At 42.5% G+C, this 27,041-nt stretch overlaps 1 protein-coding gene across 2 annotated transcripts in view; it reads right to left on the reverse strand.

Moving 5' to 3' along the window:
- ANO10 (anoctamin 10) overlaps positions 1 to 27,041 on the reverse strand; it is an 87,626-nt gene that overhangs the window by 36,553 nt on the left and 24,032 nt on the right. For both annotated transcript variants that reach the window (XM_084903193.1, XM_084903192.1), the window contains exons 10-11: positions 25,927 to 26,118; positions 24,609 to 24,737 (exon numbers count right to left, since the gene is read on the reverse strand). In XM_084903193.1, the coding sequence (XP_084759319.1) occupies positions 24,609 to 24,737; positions 25,927 to 26,118 (321 nt within the window). The remainder of the gene's footprint in view (positions 1 to 24,608; positions 24,738 to 25,926; positions 26,119 to 27,041) is intronic.

Raw genomic sequence — 27,041 nt, forward strand, 5'->3', positions numbered from 1 at the left:
CAACTTTGAGCTTGATTTTAAAAATGTGTTTTTCTAAAGAAGAATGTTTATGCTTTATTTTGTTTAATAACAAAAAGATGCTTTACCTTCCCCCTTCTCCTTCAGATGGAGGGAGAACAGCAAGGCCAGACTGAAGGCCCGACTGTATTGAATTTCTCATCTCCTGTGGGTGGTTAAGAACATACTGTCCCTGTTAGTCCACACAGTTTCTGGAAGTTTCTTAGCCTAATTTCCTGTACACAGTTCTACGTTTGTAGTTACTTCCATCCTCAAGTAGGTGGAGGCAGAAACAAAACAGAAACATTAGAACTTGGATGTAACAATTCAGAATGTGGCCAATCTAAAATTAAACAATGTAGTAAAAATTACACACATTCACAGAACTCCATGACAAAAACAGAACCAGACAAGTAATGACCCTCAGGGAAATCTGATTGGTACATCGCCCTGACCAGAGCTTTTAGAGGGAAGAGGAAGTTTGAAAAAGCTGCAGGCATTTCTAAATAAGTATTAGACAGACCGAGTAGGAGAAAAGTTAATTACCAAATGGTTAAAATCAAAATGTAATACTGGGATTTGAGACACTTCTGGAATAAACAGATGAGCTTATTTCTCCTCTCCTCCCCTCCCCTCCCCTCCCCTCCCCTCCCCTCCCTTCCCCTCTCCTCTTCTCTCCTTTCTTCTCTCCTCTGCTCCCAAACCTCACTAAATGAAAGCCCTCTGTGTCCAGACCCAGTGACCTCTGTCGGGCTCCCGTGACGCTCTCTCCTGGCCAGCAGAACCAGCCCAAACCCCCCTCCCCCGCAATGAAAACGCTATAACACTGAAAGGGGAATTAGGAGGAGACAGACAAGGCAGGGACCAGAAGAAAACTTCAGAGAAATGACAGTGCGCTCAGGAAGCAAAGTGCAGAATACTATTTTTAAAGGGGGTGAGATCATCCAGAGAACAAAAAGCTCTTGGACATTAAACAAATGACAACAGAAATAAATTCTACAGAAAAATTAGAAGATACAGTTGCTCTTGGCCATTAAACAAATGACAACAGAAATAAATTCAACAGAAGAATGAGAAAATACAGTTGGGAAAATCTCAAAACAGACTAAAACAATCAAAATGAACAAAAAGGGAGACAGAAAATTGGGCGAGGTGGGGAGGGGGAGAGAAATACACAACAAATGATAAATCCAGATAATGCAATGGAGGCCCAGGAAGAGAGGAGATAAAAGATGGAGAAAGATAATTTTCAAAGAAATAATTCAAGGAATGTCACAGAACTGAAGAACAGGAGCTTGCATGTGTCAAGCTCAATGGATGGGAAAGAGAAAAGAAGCCCAACCCACTGAGACATATCACTACGAAATTTCAACATGAGGTAGATAAACGAAAAGCATCTAGGACAGACTGAGCAGATCGCGGTGGAAGACAGGGCGAGCCTGGTGTCAGCCTCCCAGCATCGCCGCAGGCGACAGAGCAGAGCCTTCCAAACCTGGAGGGAAGATGGCCACGGGGAAGCTTTCAGACACGCAGGATCCTAACATTCCTCTGCCAGGTACCAACCGAGGAGAAAGGGATTAGGAACCGGTGTTGGAGCAATGGGAAGTCAATTCTCAGGAACTTAGAAGTGAGGATGAGAGCCTCACAGCAGATTTAGAAAGTGAGCTGCCAAGGTCGGGACCGGACACCATGATGCCCGGAGTAAGCTCTCCCAGGAAGACAACAGAGGAGAGCACATGTAAGTTACCAGACGTGTTTAAGCGCACTGAGTTTAGGAAAGAATCCATCATAGGCACGTAGAAAACCAAGTAGATTAAATATAAGGCAATGATCACCTCACCAATGCTTAAGGAAATATAATCACAGCACGTTATATGCTTAACTGTAAGTAATTCTATATAATAAAGAGGTAATATGCAAATTGACCCTCACACCCTCATACAAGATGGCTGCCCCCATGTGGTCAAAGATGGCCTCCACAAGATGGCTGGCAGGGGAAGGTAGTTGTGGGCAATCAGACCAGCAGGGGAGGGCAGTTGGGAGTGACTAGGCCGGCAGGGGAGGGCAATTAGGGGTAACCAGGCCTGCAGGGAAGGGCAGTTAGGGGCAACCAGGGAGGGCATTTGGGGGTTACTGGGTTAGCAGGAGAGGACAGATAGGGTGATCAGGCTGGCAGGGGAGGGCAGTTGGGGGTGATTGGGCTGGCAGGGGAGCAGCTAAGTATTGATCAGGCTGGCAGGGGAATGGTTAGGAGGTCATTAGGCTGGCAGGCAGAAGTGGTTAGGGGCAATCAGGCAGGAGGGCAGGTAGATGAGTGGTTGGGAGCCAGCAGTCCCAGATTGTGAGAGGGATGTCCCAGATTGGAGAGGGTCCAGGCTGGGCTGAGGGATACCCCCCCACCAAGAGCACAAATTTCATGCACTGGGCCTCTAGAAGTTACATAATAACATAATCATTCAATATTAATTTAACCCAAAACTGTGATGTAAAGCTACATGGGGAGGATGGAGAGACAGAAGTATGTGGTAAGTGTGAGCACCTCACACTGCTCATGCTATTTTTTTTTTTAAATATATTTTATTGATTTTTTACAGAGAGGAAGGGAGAGAGATAGAGAGCTAGAAACGTCGACGAGAGACAAACATCGACCAGCTGCCTCTTGCACATCCCCCACCGGGGATGTGCCCGCAACCAATGCACATGCCCTTGACCGGAATCGAACCTGGGACCTTTCAGTCTGCAGACCGACGCTCTACCCCTGAGCCAAACCGGTTTCGGCTGCTCATGCTATTTAGCAGGGGAGTCAGTAAAACTGAACATGATTTTTAGAAATGTAGATGCAACTAGAAGAAATGGGAAGAAAGCAGTGACCTGTAATTTTGTTATTACTATGCTCTTAAGGAAATATTTGACCTTCAGAATTATGAATATGTATTACTTTCATAAACCTAAATGTGATTGTCAGAGGAACTCGATATGCTTGGTCAACTATAAGCAGAAAATTTTGTCAAATAGGTTTTTAAATTTGCCAAGGACTGGGACACACGTAATTTGCGCCTTAATGGGATCTCAGGGTTGGAAGCACTTGAACAGACACCTGGTTGATGCCACCTGCTCCCCAGCGCGCAGCCAGCTACTTCATGGACCACTCTGCGCCAGGAACTGCTCCCGGGACCGCCAGGCCTCAGCGACAACGCAGGACGCCACGCCAGAGGAACGTGCTGGCCCTCCACGGCCCCTGAGGCCTCTTTTCCGAGTTCCCATCTATCTCCAGAGGGGCTCTTGTTGCTCCCCAGGCTGTGTGACCAAAGCAGACCCCGACAATAGCCCCCAAGTTCACAGGTCCCGGCTCCAGGAGCAGCCAGACCAGGCCGAGTGGCCCCTGGTGGCAGCTCCAATCCCTCCAAGGAAGAGGGGCATGGTGGCGCCCAGGCTGGGTGCTCACTGCTCATCCTGGGACAAGGGTGGGGCACATGTCCACCAGAAGCCACGGCTGTTTCCACCGGGAGCCACGGCTGCACCCACGGCAGTCAGAGACGGAGGCTAGTTTCCCGGAGAGATGAGTCATGGGCAGGCAATTCAAGAACTAGGACATGGATGTTGAGGAAAGAAACTGCTATTGAATTTGTCTCTTCAGAGATTCAATTTTTGTCATGTTTAAGAATTATTTCCTTATATCTTCTCTTAGGAACAAATGATTTTATGCTATAAGCTTTCTGTGGTCTGGGCACTGATAAGTGATCAGCACCAAATGCCACAGAGCAGAAATCCCACCAGGCCGTTCCTTCAAAAAGACCTTGAGCCTCTTCTCTCTGTGTGTGTTCATTTGGTGTGAAAAGCATGATCTCTTAAGTGACTCGGTCCCCTGGAAAAAGATCTGCTTCCAGGCCCTGGGCCCTTTTCCCAATGAGGTTAAAGGCCGGATATTTTTGTAGTGTTGGGGATTTTGTGATATTTCCTTCAGATGCCCTGCTTCGTTGCTCTCATTTGCATTGCAAAAAGGCATTGCATCAGAGGGGCCTCACTTCTGCAGCGAGATTCCCGCAGTCGGTCCCGCTGCTGCACCCTGGACAGCACTCAGCACAGGCCTGGCTCCTAACCATGCGACACGAAGGAACATTCAGCCGCTCAGATGATTCCTGAGCCAATGTTACCCTTGACTGATTAAGGAGCTGGAGGCTCTTCTCTCCCCCAGTGGGCACGACCAAGTATATGGCACAGCTGATCACATAGCGGGTAGGGGCCTGGTGTGGACTAAAGGAACTGATTATACACCTTTCACTGCAGACACGAGAGGCCAAGGAGGATGTGGCAAGTTCTCCCCGTGACGCTGAGGAGATTATACGCAGTTTGCCAGGCTGGACTCTTTACTAACGTCCATTTCAGGTGCTTAACACGTGTGGTGACTCAGTTAACTGGTGCTGTGAGTACACGCTGGAGAAAATGCTTCTTTTCTGTTTTTGTGCGAGAGGAGCATTTTGCTACAAAATAAAGTGGGGGGAGGGGAGGTCTCTATTTCCAGGTGACTAAGTAAAGGACATGAGAAAAGCCTTTCTCTCTCTCCACGAGGACAAGAAAAAGACAGAAAGTGTAGGGATGCCCACAAAAATCAATGAGCTGGTGTTTTGTTCACTTTCTTACGATTGCTAATGATCCCAGGATGCTACAGTGTGGCCTGGCCGGCTCACTGGGGTACAGGGTAACATCTTTAAACCTGAGATGACTTAACACACTTTAAAACCTGACCAAAAAAAGACTGTCTAATCATAAATCAACAACTACCCAAATAAACATTTGCAAATAAAAATCTCCTTTCATGAAAGATGTTTCCTATTATATGAATTACTTGATAAGAATAACCCTGTGAAGTAACCTTTGTAACAACACAGTGCTTTAAGGATTTAGATGCTTCTGAGCATTCCTTCTTCTGATCCTCAGAGTGGTGTATTAGGCGGTCATCCACATGACACAGAGATGAGGAAAGCGACTTAACGCTCAGGGGTTTGCTCAATGAAAGTCACCCAGCCTGCAGGGAGTTGGAGCTGGAGCCAGGCTTTCAACAACCAGCCCTGCCCTCCTTTTCCTGCTAAATGTAGGTCCCTTCCCCTTCTCACATCTCCAACTATACAACATACAGTATGCTTGGACACTGTATGAAAAGCACCCCCCTCCATGGATTCCTTCCTGTTGCAAAAGCTTTCAGCTTAATACTAAAACTCTAAAGCTTTTCATGCAAACACAAGCAAAAAAAACAAAACAAAAACAAAAAACAATAAAATAGCCCAAATCTTGGCAGTTTGAATAAGAGGGGAAAACAAGCATTTTAGAGACTTCCCTTCAAAGTTTAAAGCACTAAGATATTTTAAGATCACAATGGTAAAGGTTAAAAGCTTGTTAGTATCCAAAACTCTTATTAACATTGGACAGTAGACATAATCAGAGAACAGATACTGTGTCCTCAAACTGGTCTGGGCCATAGAAAAGAATGGAAAACTACCCCAATTAACTCTAAGAAGCTAGAATATACTTAAAACTAAAACCTGATTTAAAAAAAAAAAAAGACCAATTTCACTATAAATATAGATGCAAAAATTCTAAATACAGTACTGGCACATAGAACGCAGTAGTGAATTAACAGAATGATATTACATGACCAAGCATTGTTTATTTCAAGAATGCAGGGATTACCCACCACTAGGAAAGCTATCAACATATTTATTACATTTATTTTTTTTACAGTGAAAACATAAAAACAATATCAATAAAACATAGAGGCTAAAAAACATTTGGTATAATTCAATTGCCATTCCTAACCAAAACAAAAAAACAAACAACTCCCTAAAATAGAAAAAGATATTTAAATAATATCAAGGCCATTTACTACAATCTTACAACAAACAACCTAGGTAATGGTGAAATATTGAGGCCATTACCATTCAAGGCTAACACAGGGATGCTTACTATTCAACATGACCCTAACTAATGCAATAAGAGAAGATATAACAAATGGTATAGGTACTGGAAGAGCAAACATCTCTATTTGCAGCAGCAAATAAAAGCTTAGTAGTTGTTGGATATAAATATGTTTTAAAAGCTTTTCTGTATACTGGCAAGACATGGAAATTGATTAGAAAAATACTATTCATAAGAGCAATACAATTTATCAAAGGAAAATAAGAAAGGTACAGGGCTTATATGATGAAAAACAAAATTTTATTGAAGAACATAGAACAAGGCATTGATTAATGGAGATCCTGAATGCAGTGTTCTTAGGCAAACTCATCACAAAGTATTAAATCTTCCCCAGATTCACATAGAAATTTAATTCAACTGCAATCAGAAACCAACAGATTTTGTTGAAACTAAACTAAGTAATTATAAAGTTCATTTGGAAAAATAAATATATAAAAATTAATAACAAATTTGTAAGGGGGGCAAGTAGGAGGAAAAAATTTAGGGAAAAATACTAAAACTTACTATAATAACCACAATCGAAACAATATCAATTGGCCCAGAAAGAGACAAATGGATCAGTGAAACAGAACAGATTCTCAAAACATATGTGATAAAACCTTTTTTAGGTTACTGAAAAAGATGGTTTGTTTAAAAAGGAAATAAATATAAATGGCTATTCCTTTGGGATATACAAAGTTGGACTCCTACTTTAAAAACAAAAAATAGTTTCCAGAGGAATTAAATATCTAAATATAAATAGGACACGAGGCAAACACAACAAAATTCCTTCCTGAAGCTGTTTTCCTGACCATGGAAAGGCCAGGTCCCGAAGAGGAGGGGCCTCCCTCTCAGGCTGAGCCCCCCAGCAGGAAATGCCCACCTCTCTGGGCTCCCTTTGAAGCGGTCCCCCCCTCTGCCCAGGTGCCCTCTGCCCTCCTGCACACCCTTCATATGCCCGGTGTTGTTTATAGGGGAGAAGGCTGCTCCCTGCACGAGTTTATTGGTAGAACTGTAGAATTCGCCCCAGATATAATATTTTTGCATTGCTTGTTATGATATATTCAAAGGAAGAGGTGGGGGGGAAAAAACAACAACAATACAAATTAAGCTAACATAAACATGAAATTAAAGGATCCAAAGTGAAAATCATGGTACATGTTGATGCTTAATTTCTAATTTCGTTGCATCATCTCTGCCCTTTTTATGTGGAATGACAGAGATCTTGTCCCTATCAGGATGAATTCTCAGCTGCCAATGAAGTCATTAACAATCTAGTAATTAGCCGAGACTGGTTTGGCTCAGTGGATAGAGCGTCGGCCTGCGGACTCAAGGGTCCCAGGTTCAATTCCGGTCAAGGGCATGTACCTTGGTTGCAGGCACATCCCCAGTAGGGGGTGTGCAGGGGGCAGCTGCTCGATGATTCTCTCTCATCGATGTTTCTAACTCTCTATTCCTCTCTCTTCCTCTCTGTAAAAAAAAATCAATAAAATAAAAAAATTAAAAAAAAAACACACAATGTAGTAATTACTTTCAAAGGATTTAAGTATCATGGAATTCCGCTTGTGCATTTTTTAAAGCAAGGAGTACCGGGCGCTTGCTCTGCACCGCGAAGTGGCCTTGCAGCAGGATGAGGCTCTGAGCAGGGACCGGCCGCGGGCTGGCCGAGGGCAGGTGAAGCGGACCACGGTGGGAGCGGTCTTCCCCTCCCACTTCCCGGGGAGCTATTGGGCATATCTACATGTTCCTACATCGTCAGCTGGTTCTGGACTCGAGGCTGTAGTCCTTGGGGTGTTTGAGTAAGTTCCCAGCCCTAACTGACTTCAGGTGGTGGTGGATACTGAGGAAAAAGCTAAAATCACACCACAGATGTAATCACCCTTCTCCCCCAGCGTTGTAGAGCTGGAGGGGGGGCAGCTAAAGGGTTTGCCTTGGTTTTTCTCATAAGATGTCTTCATGTTCCTGACAATGGTGCTGGTGCCTTCTACGTAGTAAAATTCAGAACACAGCTGAAATCGGTATTTACCACGGGAGTTCCTAAGCAATGCTAGGCCTTATGGGTAAAATAGCTGGAACGCAGAAGACATAACCCTGTCACAGAGAGTTTACAATCTATCACAAGTGAGGAATCCAGGCATGAAGCAAATACAAAACATTTCCATGGCAACGTATATTCAAGTGCGGTTCAAATTATATACCCCCACACAAGGACCTTGATTATAAAGAAATGTGTTTACCAAGGAAGGCGTGCCAGAGGAAGTCTTTCTCCGATTGGGCCTCAAAGGAAGCCTTGGACTTCAGCAGGCAGACAGGAGCACTAAACAGAGGAAGGGGCAGTCCCAAGCCATGGAAGCAAGAACCAGCAGATTGGAAGCAAAAAGAAAGATGGCTGGAGAGGAAGAAAGATTCTATGCTGCCATGATAGACAGTTGTATTAGTCACCTTCCAATTTGCCCAGAACCCAGCATAATGTTGACACAAGACTGATATTCTGCAGGATGGAACTCAGTCTGCCCAGGGGATGGTGGGAGGGAGGGATGGGAGATGACCATGAGTGTGACAGACAAGGGGAGCAGGAGAACCAGGTACCCTGGCGAGGTCCTGGCTCCAATGACTTCACTCACATGGCCTCCTGTGCCGTGGAGTGGGAGACCACCAGTGTAGACACTGGTCTCCCTCTGGTGACCTCCCATTGTCACCTTAAAGCTAACTGAAGGCGGACGTTACAATTAAGCATGTGCACATCCCTGTTTGTGCCCTTTTCTCTGGCCAATCAAAGCGAGCTGTTAAACTTGCTAGGATTCAGAAATCGGAACAATATGGGCTCCCTCTAGTGGTTTAAAACACCTTTCACCCTTAGATAGTTAAAGGAAGATTCTACAATACTTTATTTTGATAATTTCTTTTTAGGTTTTGTATCACCTAGTCCTTTTCCTCTTGGAAAATACCAATCTCATCAAGAGCTCACTACCGTGCTCATCCCAGCAGTGAGGAGAGGGGAACAGGTCCAGAGACCCAAAGTCACAAAGCAACTTCACCTGCTTCCTCCCAAGACAATCAGAAGCTCAAGCAGCAAGAAGCCAAGGGGACAGTCACCGAACAGCGAAGCCACGTGATGCACGGGACTGGAATAGAGAATGGGATTCGGCAAAGGGGAGTGAGCTGTAACCGCAACATTAAAAAAAAAAAAAAAAAAAAAATAATGCTCTCAAAAGGCTCCAAAATCCTCTTGGAAGAAATGTTAAAAGGATTAGTTTCTAACGGGCTTTAGGCCAATCCTGGCCCAAGTCTGTAGGATGCTGTGGCTGCTCGGCCAGCTAAGATCTGCTTAGACTTTTCAAGGCTGCCATGTAGAGAAAGGCTGCACCACTGCACAGCCATGCATCCTGTTAAAAGCCTCACTCCAGTGAGGCAATGTCATGGCTGAGAGAGAAGGATTTTTATGGAGCAGCAGACCTGGCCATGGCTGCCGTCGGTGCTGAGGCTTGAGATCTCGTTATATGATGATGCAATCAAGTGCTGGCGATCTGAGGTCCAGAAAAGCAATACCAACAACAAGCCAAGTGCAAAGGATCCAAAGAAAAAGCATGAAATACCTCCACTAAGAAATGTAAATAACAATTATGACAATCACAGCTGGATAATGTAATTGGTACCTAATTATAGCTGTGGCTGGGACGGAATATATTTTCTGCTATTGCTAACTAAGCAAGGCATTGCTTGTTGGTTTTTTTGAAAAATCAGATTAGTTAAACTCATTTAGAGAAAAAAAGTCCTTCTAGATAATTATTTTTTTAAAAAAAATATATATAAATTATTGATTTTTTACAGAGAGGAAGGGAGAGGGATAGAGAGTTAGAAACATCGATGAGAGAGAAACATTGATCAGCTGCCTCTTGCACACCCCCTATTGGGGATGTGCCCGCAACCAATGTACATGCCCTTGACTGGAATCAAACCTGGGACCCTTCAGTCTGCAGGCCGATGCTCTATCCATTGAGCCAAACAGGTTAGGGCTAGATAATTATTATTGAATCAATTCTCAACAAATTACCAAACTGGTCCAAAGTTTCTTTCAAAGATAATGGTAAAAATCATTCTGAATGAACTTCTGAACCCTCTCAATGCAATGACAGTATCTCTGATCTGCTTTAGTAAACCTATTTAGTCTTATACTAAACAGCAACCGTTTACAGCTGAAAACAAATATAGTCCAATGCAACGTGTTGGGGAAATACTATGCAATGGTGAACCTTGGATCCCTGGTCAGGATACAATTCTCTCTCACATCACTTTTTCGATGGGAAACTCAGCTGCAGATTGAAATTGCTTAAATTACCAGAGCCCTTGTCCTGCATGGCATGAGGATTGCCTGCAGGCTGGGCCCTTGACGTTATTTCACTAGTGAGTTGACTGAGGAGTAAGCACGTCATGAGATGTCATCATCTCCAGGGGTTTACTCAGGCCCCAGCGAGACCCCGAATCACACCACATCAAAGCCTCAGGAATGTGGTGTCACAGTTTCCTCACGTGCCCTTTTCACACTCACCTCTCAGGTCACAGAGCCAACACGGCCGTTTTGTGACAGATGTTCAAGAGAAGGGGGTGACACACACAAACGTTAGTCAGTGGGGTTTGCTGCAATCTCCCTGATTCTGCAGTTTCACACCTTTTACTTAGGCTTAACAAAAGAACACGTTCTTATTCCCCAACAGGGCCCGGAAATGGGGAGTCTGCGTAAGAGGGATGAAAGATACTTGCAGAACAAATCAATTTTATATTTCAATTTGTAGCAGAGATAGATGCACCTTGTTTCTCAGAAGAGCTAAAATGGTAAAGAACTTAAGATGTCAATAATGAAAGAAATCTAAGAAAAACGTCTCCCCTCAAATCTTTATGAAAAAAAATCTATTTATTCCTACAAATGAACAATTTAAGATGAGCACGCCTTCATGCACTTTACTGTATGTTTATTAATCCTCAGCATTGAACAGAGTTGCTCTGGTGTTGCTATCTAGACCTTATTGGTTCTACATGTTTATAATGGTGTTCTCGTCTCAGGAAGGGCAATTCTGTTCTCTAAGGTGCTCGGGACAAACCGGGGGTCTTCCGTGAGGCCTGCTTTTGCTCCATCCCACCTGGAACCTATAATCAGATCCTTTCGAATTTGCCTTGAACAAATATCCAGAACCAAACCACTGCTGCTGCCTCCACGTTTATTACTCTGATTCAGGGCACCGCCGTCTCTGTCCAGGATCATTGCCATGGCCTCCTAACTGGTCTCTCTGCCTTTGTCCTCCTCCCTTGCAGTCTCCTGTCACCACACCCACACACAATCCAACCATCCTCTGCGCAGAATCTCCCATGTCATAAAGAACTTTTAAAACCCAACTATTTAAAAAAGAAATCCAGTTCGAAAATGGGCAAAAGACATGGACAGACATTTCACAGAAGAGGACAGACAGAGGGCAAATAAGCACAGGAACATATAGGTAACTCATTGGCCATCAGAAAAATGCAAATTAAACCACAACGAGCTCTCAATGCAAACCCATCAGAATGGCTGGAATAGAAATGAGTGACTCCACCATTCTGGTAAGGATGTGAGAAACTGGATCACTCTGCAAAAAACAGTTTGGGAGCTTCTTGTAAAACGAAACGTGCAATCACCACACAGCCCAGCAATGTTACTCTCGGATATTTATCTGAAGAAATGAAAACCTATGCTCACCCAAAACGTGTATGAAATGGGCAGGGTAGCTTTATTTGTAGCAGCCCCTAAATCTGGAATGAGCCCAGAGGTCCTTCAATGAGTAGGTGGTTAGATACACGGTGGTACACACATACCATGGAACAATACCCAACAGGGAAAAGGATCAAGCTATTGATACACATATTAACTTGGAGGAATCTCCAGGGAAGCGTGCTGGGTGAAAAAAAAAGTCCATCCCAAAAGGGTACAACACTCACCGACCGGGAAATGGAGAACAGGTTGGTGGGTGCCAGGGTAGGAGATGGAGAAGGAGGGGTGGAGAGGTGAGAGATGGGTGTGGTTATGAAAGGACGAGAGGGAGCCTTGTGCTGACGGAACTGCTCTGTATCTGTCTGTGAACATGCAAACTACACATGGGATAAAATTGTGTAGAACTAAATCCACACAAACTGGGAAAATCTAAACAAGATCGGCAGATTATATCGATGTCAATACCCTGATCTGCAACATGGCTCTAGAGTTCTACAGAACGTTAGCCCTGGAAGAGACTGGGGGGAGGGTGCAGGGATCTCTGTGCATTACTTCTTACAAATGCATGTGAACCTACTATTATCTTAATAATGATTTCAATGAAAATAAAAATCATGAGGTCATTACCTTGCTGTCATCTGACGGCACCTTCTTCTAGTCCCGGGACCTAACTAAGCATGTCACTGTGTGCAAGGGAGTTAGCTTGTAGAGTTGGAAAATGTGATACACCCGATGGTTCATTAAACCGACCAGATTTACATAGAAACTCCCCAACTGTCCCACTAAGTCGGCCAGCATTTACATTCTGCACGCTATGCTTATCTCCAGCTAAAATGGGGGGAAAAATTATCTTTTTAAATAGTAGGACACAATCATATTTAGTTTCAGTATAAGCATACTGTCCTCAAGATGACAAAAATTAACCACCCAATTGCTCTCCCCCTTTGTAATAAGCAAGAACAGTAGAGTCTAATTCCCGTGACCCATTAGTGAATTTTTATAAGCAACATTCAAAATTTCATTATCACTTTAATGATTTTATTTTCAGATTATGGCTTTACGTGAAACAGGTCTAATGCAAAAAGGGCCAATGGCAATAAAATAATGGAGTGTAACATGCACAAAATAAAAAATGAGCATTATTACATTGCCAACATAATTTATTTATGCATTATGGTTGTTTAGCTGTGTTACTGCTGCACTAGTAACACAAATTAGATTTTTTTTCAAAAAATTCACAAAATATAGTCCATATATCAATTTATGTACTGACTTGACAGTATCTGCAAAATCTCAGACAAATGTTTTAACATGGTCCTAGCTCCGGCTGCCATCTCCAATTCTATTAGCCTGCGAGTGGAGCCTCCATAATCTCTTCCATATTAAGTTAACGTCCGTCTACCATCCTGCCCCTACCTCGGCCTGAAACAATCTTTTATCCAATAACCTTCCGCATCCTTCTTCACGTGTGACTCACGGCTGCGGACACTCGGGCCAGGCGGAGGACCCTCGCTCGGTTTGGGCTGATGTCTTCATTTCTGGTAGTTTTGGAAGGCGCAGCCTGAGCTGGCCTCCATGCCCGAGCGGGGGAGAGTGGCTCCTGTCTGTAGTGGGGCAAGAACGTGACCATGGGCTTCTCTGGAGGGAGACCCAGGGCTGAACTGCAAAGCCCAGTCCTTGGGATAAACCCAGGGGGTGGCGAGCTCTGACTGTGCCTTCCTTACAGGACAGCCCCGGTTCTGAGCTGAGTGTGGAGTGGGATGCAGGTGGCTCCTGAATGAAGGACCTCTGCCCCCCACCCCAATCCTTTACTCCCGTCTCCTCACCCGCGCCCACCACATGGACCAGGAAGAGCCGCTGGGCTGTAGACCACCATCTCTCACTAAAGTAGGTGGGTGAGTCCACCAGAGTCACTCCTGCTTCCTGCATCAAGGCTGTCACCCCACTCACCGGCCAGGGGTGAATAATCAGAAAGCATATTCTTGTTGTACATGAAGTGGTATAATGCCTCTTGGGGGTAGACTACGATAAAATAAAAATGTATTCTATAAGCCTTAAAGTAATCAGTGAGATAACAAGATTAAGAGTTTCAGTTAATTCTAACACAGGAGGAAAAAAAAATGGAAACACACACCCAGACACGCACACAAGCTGCTAGGAATTCAAAGGCAGAAAAGAGAACAAATAGCAATGGGGCAAATGGTAAATACAGAGCAAGGTGGTAGAATAAAATCTAACTATGTCAGTAACCAGATTCAACATAAATGCTCGAACACCCCAGTTAAAACTCGGAGTTGATCAGATTTGTATTTAAAAAGACCTGATTGTAACACACTTGACATATACAGACACACATAGATTAAAAGCAAAATGTTTTTTTTAAAGGTTATACTGACAGAACCACGCTTTACAAATATGAGACTGAATATGGGAAGAATCCAAGGCCCGGGGAGCGTTTAGATGCTCACCCCGCCGGACAAGGTCCCACCACAGTAGCCAGCTGCAGGGGCGGCAGCTAAGGGAGGAGTGAATGGGTGGAGGAGGCACCCGGAGGCAGAATCAGCAGGTGGGAGACAAAAGAAATCTCCAAAGGAAAAGAGGGAAACCAAAAATATTCCACGGCTTCAAAATGAGTCACCTGGAAGCTAACAACCTATTTGTGAAGCTATAACCTACAGGGAAAGAAGGAGGCACAAGAGTGGCCGTCCTCCTTCTGAGAGGCTGAGAGGCTGATTTCTGAGGATGGCCTGGGGAGATGCCCTCAGGCAGCTGGAGGCCAGAGCTGGGGGAGGGCAGAGGCAGGCACTGATTCTCGAGCTGGCTGCACAGACAGGAAGCTACGCTGCAAGAGCAGCCGACCCTGCAGTGACATTAAGCTTGAAGGCAGGCCTCGGTGGGAATGAACTATCCAATACCTCTTTTCTGGTTTTTCCTCTAATCTCTTCTACAGAGTCAACATCTCACACAAAACAATTTTACTGACTGCGAAGATACATCCATCTCATAAATATTTAAACATTTTAACCTAATCCTAAGGTTTCCTGCTTCAGTATAGTAGTATTTACTTGTGATTACATTGATGGGCTCCACACGTCAACGGCAGAGCTTCTCAAATTATCTGTGGTGAAGGACCAACCTTGTAAATCCCCAGTCCCTATGGACCTACATGTGGTCCTACAGTTCTTAGACTGAATTGTGTCCCTCCGGAATTCGTATGTTGAAGCCCTCACAGCCCCTCCCCCCATGAGACTCTGGAGATAGGGCTTACAAGGAGGTAATTAGGGTTAAAAGAGGTCATAAGAATGGGGTCCTGATAGAATAGGACTACTGTCTTCATAAGAAAAGACACCAGCCCTGGCCCATTTGGCTCAGTGGATAGAGCATCAGCCAGTGGACTAAAGGGTCCCAGGTTCGATTCCCGTCAAGGGCATGTACCTTGTTTGCAGGCACATCCCCAGTAGGGGGTGTGCAGGAGCCAGCTGATCGATGTTTCTCTCTTATCTATGTTTCTAACTCTCTCAATAAAATATATATTTTTAAAAAGACACCATAGAGAGCGATCTCTCTCTCTCTCTCTCTCTCTCTCTCTCTCTCTCTTTCTCCACATGCACACAAAGAAAAGACTTTATGAGCACACAGCAAGATGGTGGCCACCTGCAAGCAGGGAAGATGCCTCAGAATGAAATCTACCCTGATGACACCTCAAGCTTGGACATCCAGCCTCCAGAACTGTCAGAAATAAACTTCTGTGGGTTAAGCCACCTAGACTGTGGTATTTTGTTATGCAGCCAGAGCAGACTAATACATATGCATGTAACCACATGCTGCTCAACCATGCAAAGTGGACACTACTCTAACTGGTCTATACTTGTTCACAAGACAAGCCCACGGATCGCATGCTTAAATGTCAAACTGGCTTAGAAATTTCCAAATGCTTGCCCTCCATTTCTATGCTTATCTCACTGTAGACCTATAATAAACAGTCTGTGAACTAATAGCAGTCTGCTGACCATGTTTCAACCAGAATTGGTTTATAGTCTTTCTGTGGTTTAAAAGAGAAAAGCAATATTTTGCTAAAACTTAAAATAAGGGCATGAATTTTAAATACATTAGAAACCAGCTGTATGCTGTGGGGTGAGAGAAATTAGAGAGAAGCCCAGGATTCTATAATATCATATATCATACCATGTCATACTATATCATAAATCATATCATACCTAGGCAAGATCCCCCCCCCCCAAGACATTGCAGAATGCATGTTCTTAAAAATGAGCACCACTGTGCCTTGTTTATAATGGCCCTTGAATTCTGTTTCTCTTTAGAACTTCCATCAATCTCTGTAACCATATCCACAGAGCACATTACAATTAGATTACAAACTCACAGACAGAGTATTACTTCTTCTTCAATTGGTGATATATACACCAAACTCACAAAACAGATGTTCTCAAGGGACTGACCCGGATGCATGAGCAAATTAACTCCTGTGATCCTGCCACTGAGGGAGGACCCAGTACAGATATGTCCAACTGTCCAGTGGCCATCACAGAGGGTCTTGGATGGATTTTAATCCATACATTTGGTCATCACTCTCAGCCACGGATGGCCCCAGGCGCATGTCTGATGATTGGCAGCCTATTAGTCCAGGAGAGCCTCAGATGAGACAGCAGCTCTCTGCTCCATATGACCTTCCATGGTGGCCAGTCCTGGGTTCCAAAGAGTAGCAAGCCCCCAGCACATGTTTGCTAACGTCTAATTGGCCAGACAAGTCACATGGCCAAGCCTAGATAAAAGACTGGGGGAAATAGAGTTCACTTCCTGATGCGGGGCAGGGGTGGGGATGGGGGTGGTGGTGCCTGGGGTTGGGGGGGGGGGAGGAGTGGGGAGAGACAAAGTCACAGTGCAAAGGGCTGGCTGCAGAGAGAGGAAGAATTTGTGGCCATTTCTATAATCAGAAATGGAACAGTTGTATTACTGGCATAAATAGAAGGTTAATACTAAAAACAAATGGAAAACAACTCCATCCTGAATATAAACTGATCTCTTTCAGTGGTATGAGACTTGACTTTCCTAAAGTTTCTAAGCCAAGAGAGAGGGTTAGGTTAACCAATGTTAATACCTTAAAAGAATGCAACCTAAGCTAATTTACAAAAACTGGACGTCAGCAGTCATATTTAAACAGATTATGTACTAACCATGGGTTTAGAGGGCCTCGGGCTCTTTAACAACACAAAGATTTTGCATTTCTGACTAATGCCAAAGCTGGGCCCTTAATTCCACACTGAGCCCTCCACACACAGAAAAAGCTCATTTAAAACTCCACACCTGGGATGCATAATTCCTCAGTTAATCAAAAAAAGTTTGCTAGAATGGGGGATCGTTTAAAAATGAATATCTTTCAGATTTTAATTTAGCAAACATTGAAAGTACATTTATTTGCAAGTTTTATAACACAGGGTCCCCGCCTCCCTCTCCTTTGAGCAAATCCAGTGACATTTTCTCACCGTCTTCGTTCACAAATACACAATTCAAGGTCAAAGATTCCCAGGTTCCCTTTCTTTGAAAAAGAGTGAAAACAAAGATACGCGTGAAGCCATGTGGAAACAGAGTCTGGAAGCTGTCTATATTTTATGATTTTCCCCTAATCTTTTATAATTGCCTCATCTTCACCCAATCGGATAGTAACATGTCTTTATGGAGTCTTTCCAAAGGTTTTCCCGGAAAGGACGGCTCTTTCTGTGTTAGCACACACATTTCACCGGCTTTCATTCATTTCATTAAACGATGCCAATTGCAGTAACAAGAACGCCACATGTAAGCAGATTGGGGGACAAACTGCCTTTTGGTGAGCACTTAGCTCGGTGAGTGAGCATTGTCCCCGGGCCCCCACCGCTGGGTGGGCCGGGAGCCTAGGCCAGTCTGGACTCTGCCCGGGAGGATGGAGAGAGCTGGTCTTTGGAAGCCCTCCCCTGCACTGTGGTTCACCTCTTGGGGGACCCAGTGGGCGAGCACTGCTAACGCCAGGGCTATGGTTAGTAATGACTGTCTTTAATCCTCCCCACACCAGCAACACTACACAGAGCAGTGTTTCATTTGGATAAAACTCAAGAGGGGGACAGCCCATAGACAAACCAGAAAATTACCAAGATTATCACAGGAATAGAGGAAACCAAAGCAGGAAGAGAAAAAACCCAGTTCAGTAATTCTATTCAAAAGTACCCTACTCCACAAGTCCAAACCCTTCTTTACCTTCCCAGGAACCCAGCACCTGCTCCAACACTGGGAAGCAGTGCCCATTGAATATAGTTGGTAGTGACCAGATAAATATAGATAAGTATAATTCAATTTTAAAACTTCCCAGGCAATTTTTTAAATTGAATTCTGAGTTTAAACAGACCTTTCAATTAGGTAGAGACTTCTAGAAGAGAGGTGTTTTTTTTTTCTGAAACAACAGTAACAATGACTAACATACTGAATACTTAATCCTGCCAAGCAATGCAGTAAGCATGCCATATGCATTCATCCCTGTGACTACTCTAGCTACAAAACTCATTTAAGGACACACAGCCTGCCAAAGGTGGAGTCAGGATTTGAACCCAGAGCCCACATTCTCAACCACTGTATCATACTGCCTAATTCAGTTCACTATTTCTTTTCTTTTCTTTTTTTAAAATATATTTTATTGATTTTTTTTTTCTCTTTTTTTTTTCAGAGAGGAAGGGAGAGAGATAGAGAGTTAGAAACATCCATGAGAGAGAGTCATCGATCAGCTGCCTCTTGCACACCCCCTTCTGGGGATATGCCCGCAACCAAGGTACATACCCTTGACTGGAATTGAACCCAGGACCCTTCAGTCCGCAGGCCGACACTCTATCCACTGAGCCAAACCAGTTTCGGCAAGTTCACTATTTCTTATAAATACTATAATTCCATGTTCTGCCTGAGAGTTTTGTTATACTTCCAAAGGCACATAAAAGTCTTCAATTATAAAGTTGAAGTCAATTCTTAACCACCACTAACTATATGTTCACTGAAAATCACCTATATGTGCCTGACTCACTCATTCATTAATGAAGATTTAACAAACAATGGCTTAATCACTTGAAAAGTAAGTTAACGTACTTCAATGGACATTTCTCATTTACTGAATGCTACTGCGTGCTGCCCTTACCCATGCTCTCAGGAATCTGAGCCTGGTGGGAGGAGCACACGTGGTCCTACAGCTTCAGTGAATGCTAGCAGCTACTTGCAGGAAGGGCTGTGGGATGTCCAAGGGTGGAATGGATAGCAGGGAGAGAGGGCTGTATAGAATTGATCTCCCACTGAGGCATTTTTTGCTAAGTCATGGGGATTCCTGTGAGGCCTGTAGCAGTGGAGAAACAGGACCAGGATTTTGTTTTGGAATGACCCCTCCCGCCGCAGAGGGTGTGGGGGCAGAGGAGAGAGCATGAAGACTGGAAGGCTAGAGAAGATCTGCTGTAAAGGTCTAGGTAAGAACCGTGGAATGTGCACCTGAACTGCGTAAATTGTGTGGTATGAGAATAAACCCCAATAAAACTATCTAAAAAGCTAAGTCTAGAGGAGAAATGGTGAGCGCCCGAACTCAATCCATGCCAACAGCAACAGGGAAGAAAGATTAAGGAGAGATCCAGAAGTCAGAATCAGCAGCACTGGATGAGTGAAGGGTGGGAAGGAGGGAGGGCTGGACTCAGCTGTAGAAACAAGACCAAGAAGAGGAGAAAAATGGAGTCATAACATGGGATGCAAACAAGGTCACAGAGGAGGTGGTTAACATACAAACAAGGAACCGAAACACAAACCAAACCAATTCAGTATCATGGAGGACCACGCCCATGGAAATGAGTCATTGAGCTGATGCAGACATAGGAGCTAACTGCTAAAGGGCTAACTCAGTAACAACGGCGGTACTGTTAAGTGATCACCTTTTCACTTCCTCCTCTGTGTCAGACCTGGTGCCCATCACTTAGGTGCACATTGCCAATGTCTTCATTCTGCCTCGGAGGAAGCCAGGACACTGCAGAGTTCAGAGGAAGAGCTGAGATTCTAATCCAGCCACCTCCCGACTCTGACACCCCAAGCTATGTCCATGCTATCATGCCCGCGTAACAAATGATGATGGCGATGATAACAAAGACAACCAAAGTTCATTCTGCCATTGCTGAGCCTGCTAACAAAAGTGTAATACAGATGCAGCTCACTTCCCTGTGCCTCGACCGATGCCCAGGTCTGTGTTTGGCATTTCACAAATATAAGAGTACCTATATCCTGCTTGTAAGACCTGCAATTGATTGCACATGTGCTCAATGCCAGACCCTTGTGATGAGGGTTATACATGTGCCCTTTCTACTCCTCAGAGCATCCCTGCAGTGGAAGCTGCACTCGCCTCGGGTCTGCAGTCAAGCAAATAGGCTTGCAGGTCAAGGTAACTGGCCCAGGGCTGTGATGCACTAAGAGGCAGTGCAGGGACAGACTCTCCCTAGTTTGGGATATCCATGGGTAGATATAAACACAGGTGTGAATATAAATCAATTGAGAGACAGAGAGAAAGAAAGGTGTCTATGTGGCAAAATGCTCAAAATAGTAGTTACTCCTAATGAAGGGTATGTAGGAATTATCTGTATTGTGCTTGCGTCTGTATTATACTTTTCTTTAAATCTGAAACTATTTTTTTTTTAAATAGGAAAATAAACCCTGTGAGTCAAGGCATGAAAGAGCAGAGGGCTGAGTCCACTCTCAGAAGACACTCTCAGTCACTACAAACAACTGAGAACCAATTTCGTTTCTATGCAGCTGTAGAAAAATAAAATCACCGAACATTTATTTAAAGAAGAAGAAACTGCAATTAAGCAATGTTTTCAAAACTATCAATGGAGCACGCATGGTGCAGACGGCCTTGCGGCTCACCACGACCTAAGGATCAGAAGCGCATTGTAGCTTCTGGGTGAGTAGTTCATTCATGTGCATCTTAGAAAAGGAACTGTTGGTCTCCAATATGTTTAATTGGCACATCTTGCCAAGTTCAGAATTAAAAGAAAACCATGAATGCATTTAATACTAAAATAAGGTATTGCCGAACATTTGATACTTACAAGATTGTAGGTTTTTTCTAGTTTTTAGGAATTGGAGATCCCTGTGGAATTCTGCATTTAAAAAAGTGACCCTTTGCTTGAAATCACATCAAAGAAGTAAACTAAATTTGCCTCAAGAGTGAGGACCATGATGATTATATAAAAGAAATTATTTGAATATTGATTTGATCCTGTGGGCTGGACTTTATGACATTGCCAGTATTTGAATATTTTTTAACCTAAAAAACTGCATTTTCATGTGGTTCCAACACAGTGTTTTATATTGGTAGGCTATTCTCTTAGTCTATAGGTGGACATACATTAGCACACACCGATGTTATATGATAAAGTTGTACACCTGAAATGTATATGTTATTAACCAATGTTATCCCAATAAATTTCCTTTTGTAAAAAAGTGAAATTTCAGTCATTTTTTAAGGCAACACTAGATGGCAGTAAATACACAAAAGTTGTAATATGACATTGAGTTACTAGCACAGAGTAATGATCATATTTGCCTTTTACTCAACTATGTGCCGCATTGATTTAATTATTATAAAATATTTAATATTATTTAATTATTATAAATAATAATAAATAATAAATAATAAATAATAAATAATAAATAATAAATAAAATTAAAGTTTGCTGGCTTCAAAAATGTGAACCAGAAAAACAATTGAACTGAATATGAGGACACTAGTTCTCAATCAACATCAACATCATAGTTATATTTTTCTTAGTTTTCTTAGTTTAAAAAATTCTGATAACATGAATTTCTTTTAAATTTTACCTAATTTGGAGGGAAAATCTTTTAAAATAAAATATCTTAAGTTACTTTTTACATCAAGATGTTAACGATTTATTTGTTTGTTTCTATTTATTTGTGACTTATTTATTATGGCTTTTTTGAATTAGTAAAAGTTCTACTCTTTCAGGAGCCATGTATGAATATAGGAAAGTACAGCATGCTATTTATTTAATATGCTACTAGCAAAACATTTTTAACTTGATAAACTAACAATTTATCTAGAATGCAGCGGAAAAAATAGGGAAATTATAATTTTAAGATTTTACTCCCCAATTTGAAGACACTGCAGATCAAAGAGAAAACCTTATAAACAGAAACATGTTAATTTGATCCAGTGATGACTCTCATGACTTTCCTATAACATACTAAATTAGAATTTCAGTATGATTTTACAAACATATAGTAATAAGCAACAAAACTTATATTTTCAAAGTTATTTGTAAACTTTCTACTTTTTGGATTCATTACAAGACCAGATGGCATTCAGCACAGGTCTCAGCAATGCTAGAATAAAATTAGCTAACTTACTAATTTTTTGGGTACTTCTAACACTTTCTCTGAGCTTGATTTTGTTCTGACACAGAAAATCCCCAATTTAGAAAACAAAGTGAGGGTTCTTTCAAATGTCAATAAAGTAAAAATAAATAAATCTTTAAATGCATTAATGGTGGCAGAAGGGGAGGATTTAGTTTAATACCAATCTGTGCCTATATAATTCAACTTTTGATCAATAGCTTTTTCAAAAGTCAGAAAATAAGTTGCTATAGTTACTATAAACATACAACCAAATAGCCAAAACAATCTTAAAAAATTGGGGGTCTCACACTTCCTGATTTAAAAATGTACTATAAAGCTATGAAAATCAAAGCAGTGTAGTACTGGCAAAAAGACAGATATTACTTATTTTGTTAACTTGTATATACATTAAATATATACAGCTTTATGTATGTCAATCATACCCTCAATAAAATGCATGAAAAGACAATATAGATATACAGACCAATGGAATAAAATAAAGAGCCCAGAAACAAACCTTCACATATGCGGTTTTTGACAGGGGTGCCAAGACCATTTGCTTTTCAACAAATGATGCTGGAAAATTGGATAGCTACATGCAGAAGAATGATTTACCTTATATCATATATAAAAGTTAACTCAAAATAAATCAAAGGTCTAGATTTAAGACCTAAAACTATAAATCTAGAAGAAAACAAAGGACAAAATCTGCACAACATTAGATTTGTCAATGATTTCCTAACTATAACACTAAAAACAAAGACAGAGAAAAAAAAGAGAGAGAGAGAAAATAGAGAAGTTGGGCTTTTGTGCATCAAAGGATAATATCAACAGAGTGAAAAGGCAACCTTCAGAATAGAAGCAAATATTAAAAGTCATATGTCTGATGAGGGGTTAATGTTTATAATATATAAAGAACTCTACAACTCAACAACTAAAAAACAAACAACATAATTTAAAAATGGACAAGGATTTGAATAGACATTTCTCCAAAGAAGATTTACAAATGAAAACATTTACAATCCATGAAAAGATGCTCAACGGGTATCTTCTTCTGTAAATGAACTACTGGGTATTCTCATCAATCCCTTGTGAGTCTCATTAGTTTAAGCATAAATCAGTCCCAAAAGTCTAGTTAGCCATGATTGTACTACAGGCAAAGACAAACTGCTAGATCTGCGAAGTGAAGGGCCATATCCTAAATCAAGACGCGCTACATCATGAGCCTGGCCAGCTGGCCATCCCCTGGCTAAGGGCCCTCTCTGTTTTGATCTCTCACTTCCACAGGTAATAAATCAGCCTTGCAAATAGCTCTCCAAAATCCTATTCAACTCACTAGTCCAAAACCGACCTACTTTTATCTGCCAGAGCCATTCTCTTTCCCCTCCTACACACTGCCGTCTAAAACCATTCTCTAACACGAATATTCTACATATAGCATCTATCACAAGCACAGATTCCTATCAAATATGCTAAAAGAGCAAAATAGAGCAAAGCAGACTGTATTTCTTCAGCCACTACTGGAAATGTACAAGTGCACATTTGAATGTACAAATGAATTCCAGGATTTCATTTTTTTTTTTTTCTTCTGGTCAGCCCTAAGTCCTGAGACCTTAGGTCTATGAATCACGACTTTATGTTCCTGCAAAGTTTGCTTTAACAAATTTTCACCACTCTCGTATGTTTTAAATGTCTACAACTAGAAGGTCACAATATTCCTGAGAACTAAAATCACTAGCAACAAAAAATTGCCTGCAAATTCTTGTTTGTGATTGGTAAGTGCTTTGATTTTTAAGACGGTCCAGCAATCCATAGTCAGAAACATAATTAAATGGTTTCTAAGCAGTACAGAGACAGCCAGCTTGTGCTTTGTATGGGAAACTAAGAGTCCTCCTACACACGCTTTGACAGCACGCTTTGGAGTTTTAGAATGTTTCACAATGGGCTCCATACCTGTTGGAAATGAGACTTAAACATGAATTTTTCTCAAAAAAATATTTTCTTTGGATTTGTTTGAGAAAGTAGAAGTTACAAATCTCTAGGTTAGACTTAAAAAAAAATTCACCATATTAAAGCTACAGAATTCTATCTATAATAAAAAAGGATAATATGCTAATTAGACCTGATGTCATTCCCAACATCCTTCTGGATGAAGCCCGGTGGCCAGAGGGAAGCCAGTGCCAGCAGCCAGAGGAAGGAAGGCCTGCGCTTGCAGGAATTCTCCTGCATCGGGCCTCGAGTTTCAAATAAGATTTATCTACTCAGCCCTGACCCGGCAGGGAAAGTCACTTCCCTGTTTGCGCCATGGTGACCATTTTTCAATCCCCGGTGATCACCAGGAATGCACAGCCTCAGACTCCTGTCTTCCCGTCACCTGAACGGCGTTGCTTTCATACCAGTAAATGCATGTGGCTAAATCGCCAGCCAGAGACATCACTGCTTTGGAATGACGGAGGCATCTGATGTAGAAACGATTTGAAGGAGTTAAGCTCTCACTTACCTCCACTGCGACAACAATCAAAATGAGGTCTGTTTTTGACTCTGGAAAGAGGGCATCCACTTGGGGCGACATTCCAATCAGAGCGCAGTTAGTGACCACGGAGATCACACTCATTGTCTCAAAGGCCAACTGGAAGCAAAAGAACCAGAAATTAAAACTGCTGTGTGCTTCTTGTCTTATCATGAGTTACCGAAACATTTTTTGATATTCCATTTTGATTTATCTGTGTTTTTGAATATATGTTTTGTATAGCTTTCTAGGAGTTGCTCTAAGTAAGTGTATATATATATATATATATATATATATATATATATATATATATATCATACACACACATATATAGTTACATTATATTTTATATGTATGTGTGTATATATATATATTTTTTTCTTTTTACTTGTGTTATTTATCAGCTCGAGTAAAATATAGAAATCTTACCTCCCTTTACCATTCCTTATCCTATATAATAAAAGGCTAATATGCAAATTGTTCCCTTGACCAGGAGTTCAGCCAGGGGGCTGTGAACTGCCTGTGGCCCCTCCCCCAGGCTGATCCCACCCCTGACTGCCTCCCCCCAAACCCGATCCGGGCAGGCCAGCCAGAACCCAGCCATGCACGAATTTGTGCACCAGGCTTCTAGTGTGTAATATAATTGCCTAAATATGTTCTCTACATATAGTATTTAGAATCATTACATAACTTTAAAGACTCAAGAAGAGAAGGAAAATCTATTGTATTGACTTGTATTTTTGCTTAGCAAGTTTATTTCTTTCTAATGTCTCCAGATTCCTACTTTTATAATTTCCTTAGTTTTGAGAACTTTCAGTCCTACTTGTAGGATAGGTCCCCTGAAAATAAAAAACCTCGTATTGGTTTTCCTTCATTTGAGAGTGTCTGGCCCTCTCCTTTGCTCCTAAAGAATGCTTTCTGTGAATATAAGATTCTGTATTGACAGTACTTTCCTCTAAGCATTTGGAAAGTACTGTGCCACTCTCTTCTGACACTGCAGTGGGGAGAATCTCGTTACGTGAGTGAAGGCCCCGCTGGCTACTCTCCTAGAAAATTGTCCAAGTTTTACACCTGAAAGGAGTCATAAAGATCATATTTTACCTGCCTCACCCCTGCCCCCAATTTTAAAAATAAGAAAGGCGAGGCCCAGAGGAAGTTGGTGGCTTATTGAGGTCACACAGCTGTTTGGTGGCCGAGCGAGAATGAAATCAGTTTCCCCAAATCTCTCCTTTGGGCTCTTTGTTTTAAATCACAATGCCTCGTTCTGTTATTTCTTTTAGAGGAATATTTTTTTCTCTCAAATAATTACCTGCCATACACCAATACTGGCCGAAGGCTCTGCGAATGGCCGTTTGAAGACTCTGCACATTTTTAAGGCGTCGGAATTAACTTCGGTGAAGTTGTTGAGCACAGCGAAGGCCGCTGCTAGCGGGTAAACACAGGAGAAAAGGCTCACGTAGCCAAACTGCAGCAAGAGCTCCAGGTAGTCATCGAAGGTGCCCTGGAATTGTGAGCCACAAGGAGAAAACAGGCATTGTTTAATACCGTCTAATGAGAATAACTTACCAATGTCATCCCGCTAAATTTAACTTAAGAAGAGTCCTGGCTGGTTTAGCTCAGTGGGTAGAGCTTTAGCCTGTGGACTGAAGGGTCCTGGGTTTGATTCTGGTCAAGGGCATATGCTGGGTTGTGGGCTTGATACTCAGTAGGGGGCGTGAAGGAGGCAGCCAATCAGTGATTCTTTCTCATTGTTGATGTTTCTCTCTCTCTCTCTCTCTCTCTCCCTTTTCTTTCCTCTCTGAAAGAAAAAAAAAAAAATTAAAAATTAAAAACAAAATCTTATATGATGGCCCTCACAGTATGGGCACCCCAGAACTCTAGTCCCTCGCCTTCCAAAGGAAAAACTAATAGTGTGGTGCCAGCAAAAAGGACAGAGTAAGGACCTCCAGAAGCTGGCCCCTCCAAACAAAAAGGGCAAAAGTTGTCAGGATCTCCTTTGTCAGCACTGTGAAATTTACCACAGCTAGTAGCACCTCAGGCAGCACTGAGTAGAGAAAAACAGCTCAGCCTTGTGCATTTAAATTCACTCGAGATTCACCTCCTGCTCCCAGGTCCACAGCAGCCGTAAAAGTAACAACAGGCACGCCCAGGGGCACAGGGGGCAGAGGGGCCGGAGGTCTCACCAAGCCTCATTCCAAAGAGAAGTCACCTCCCGATGCGGACAGTGGGACCTTGTGGACTCTGCTCAGACGGCTCATCTTTATTCAGCCTCACTGAGGGCCCCCTCCCCCAGTGCTACAGGCTTCTCCTGTGGGGGTGGAGGTGATGAAAGATTATTTGACTTTGGATGGTGGGCACACAGTGAAATATATATTCAATAGATCTTGTAACCTAGAAATCCACATCTTAAACCTATATGACCCT

Source organism: Pipistrellus hanaki (assembly GCF_964339955.1).
Source record: "Pipistrellus hanaki genome assembly, chromosome: 13".
Classification (NCBI taxonomy): domain Eukaryota; kingdom Metazoa; phylum Chordata; class Mammalia; order Chiroptera; family Vespertilionidae; genus Pipistrellus; species Pipistrellus hanaki.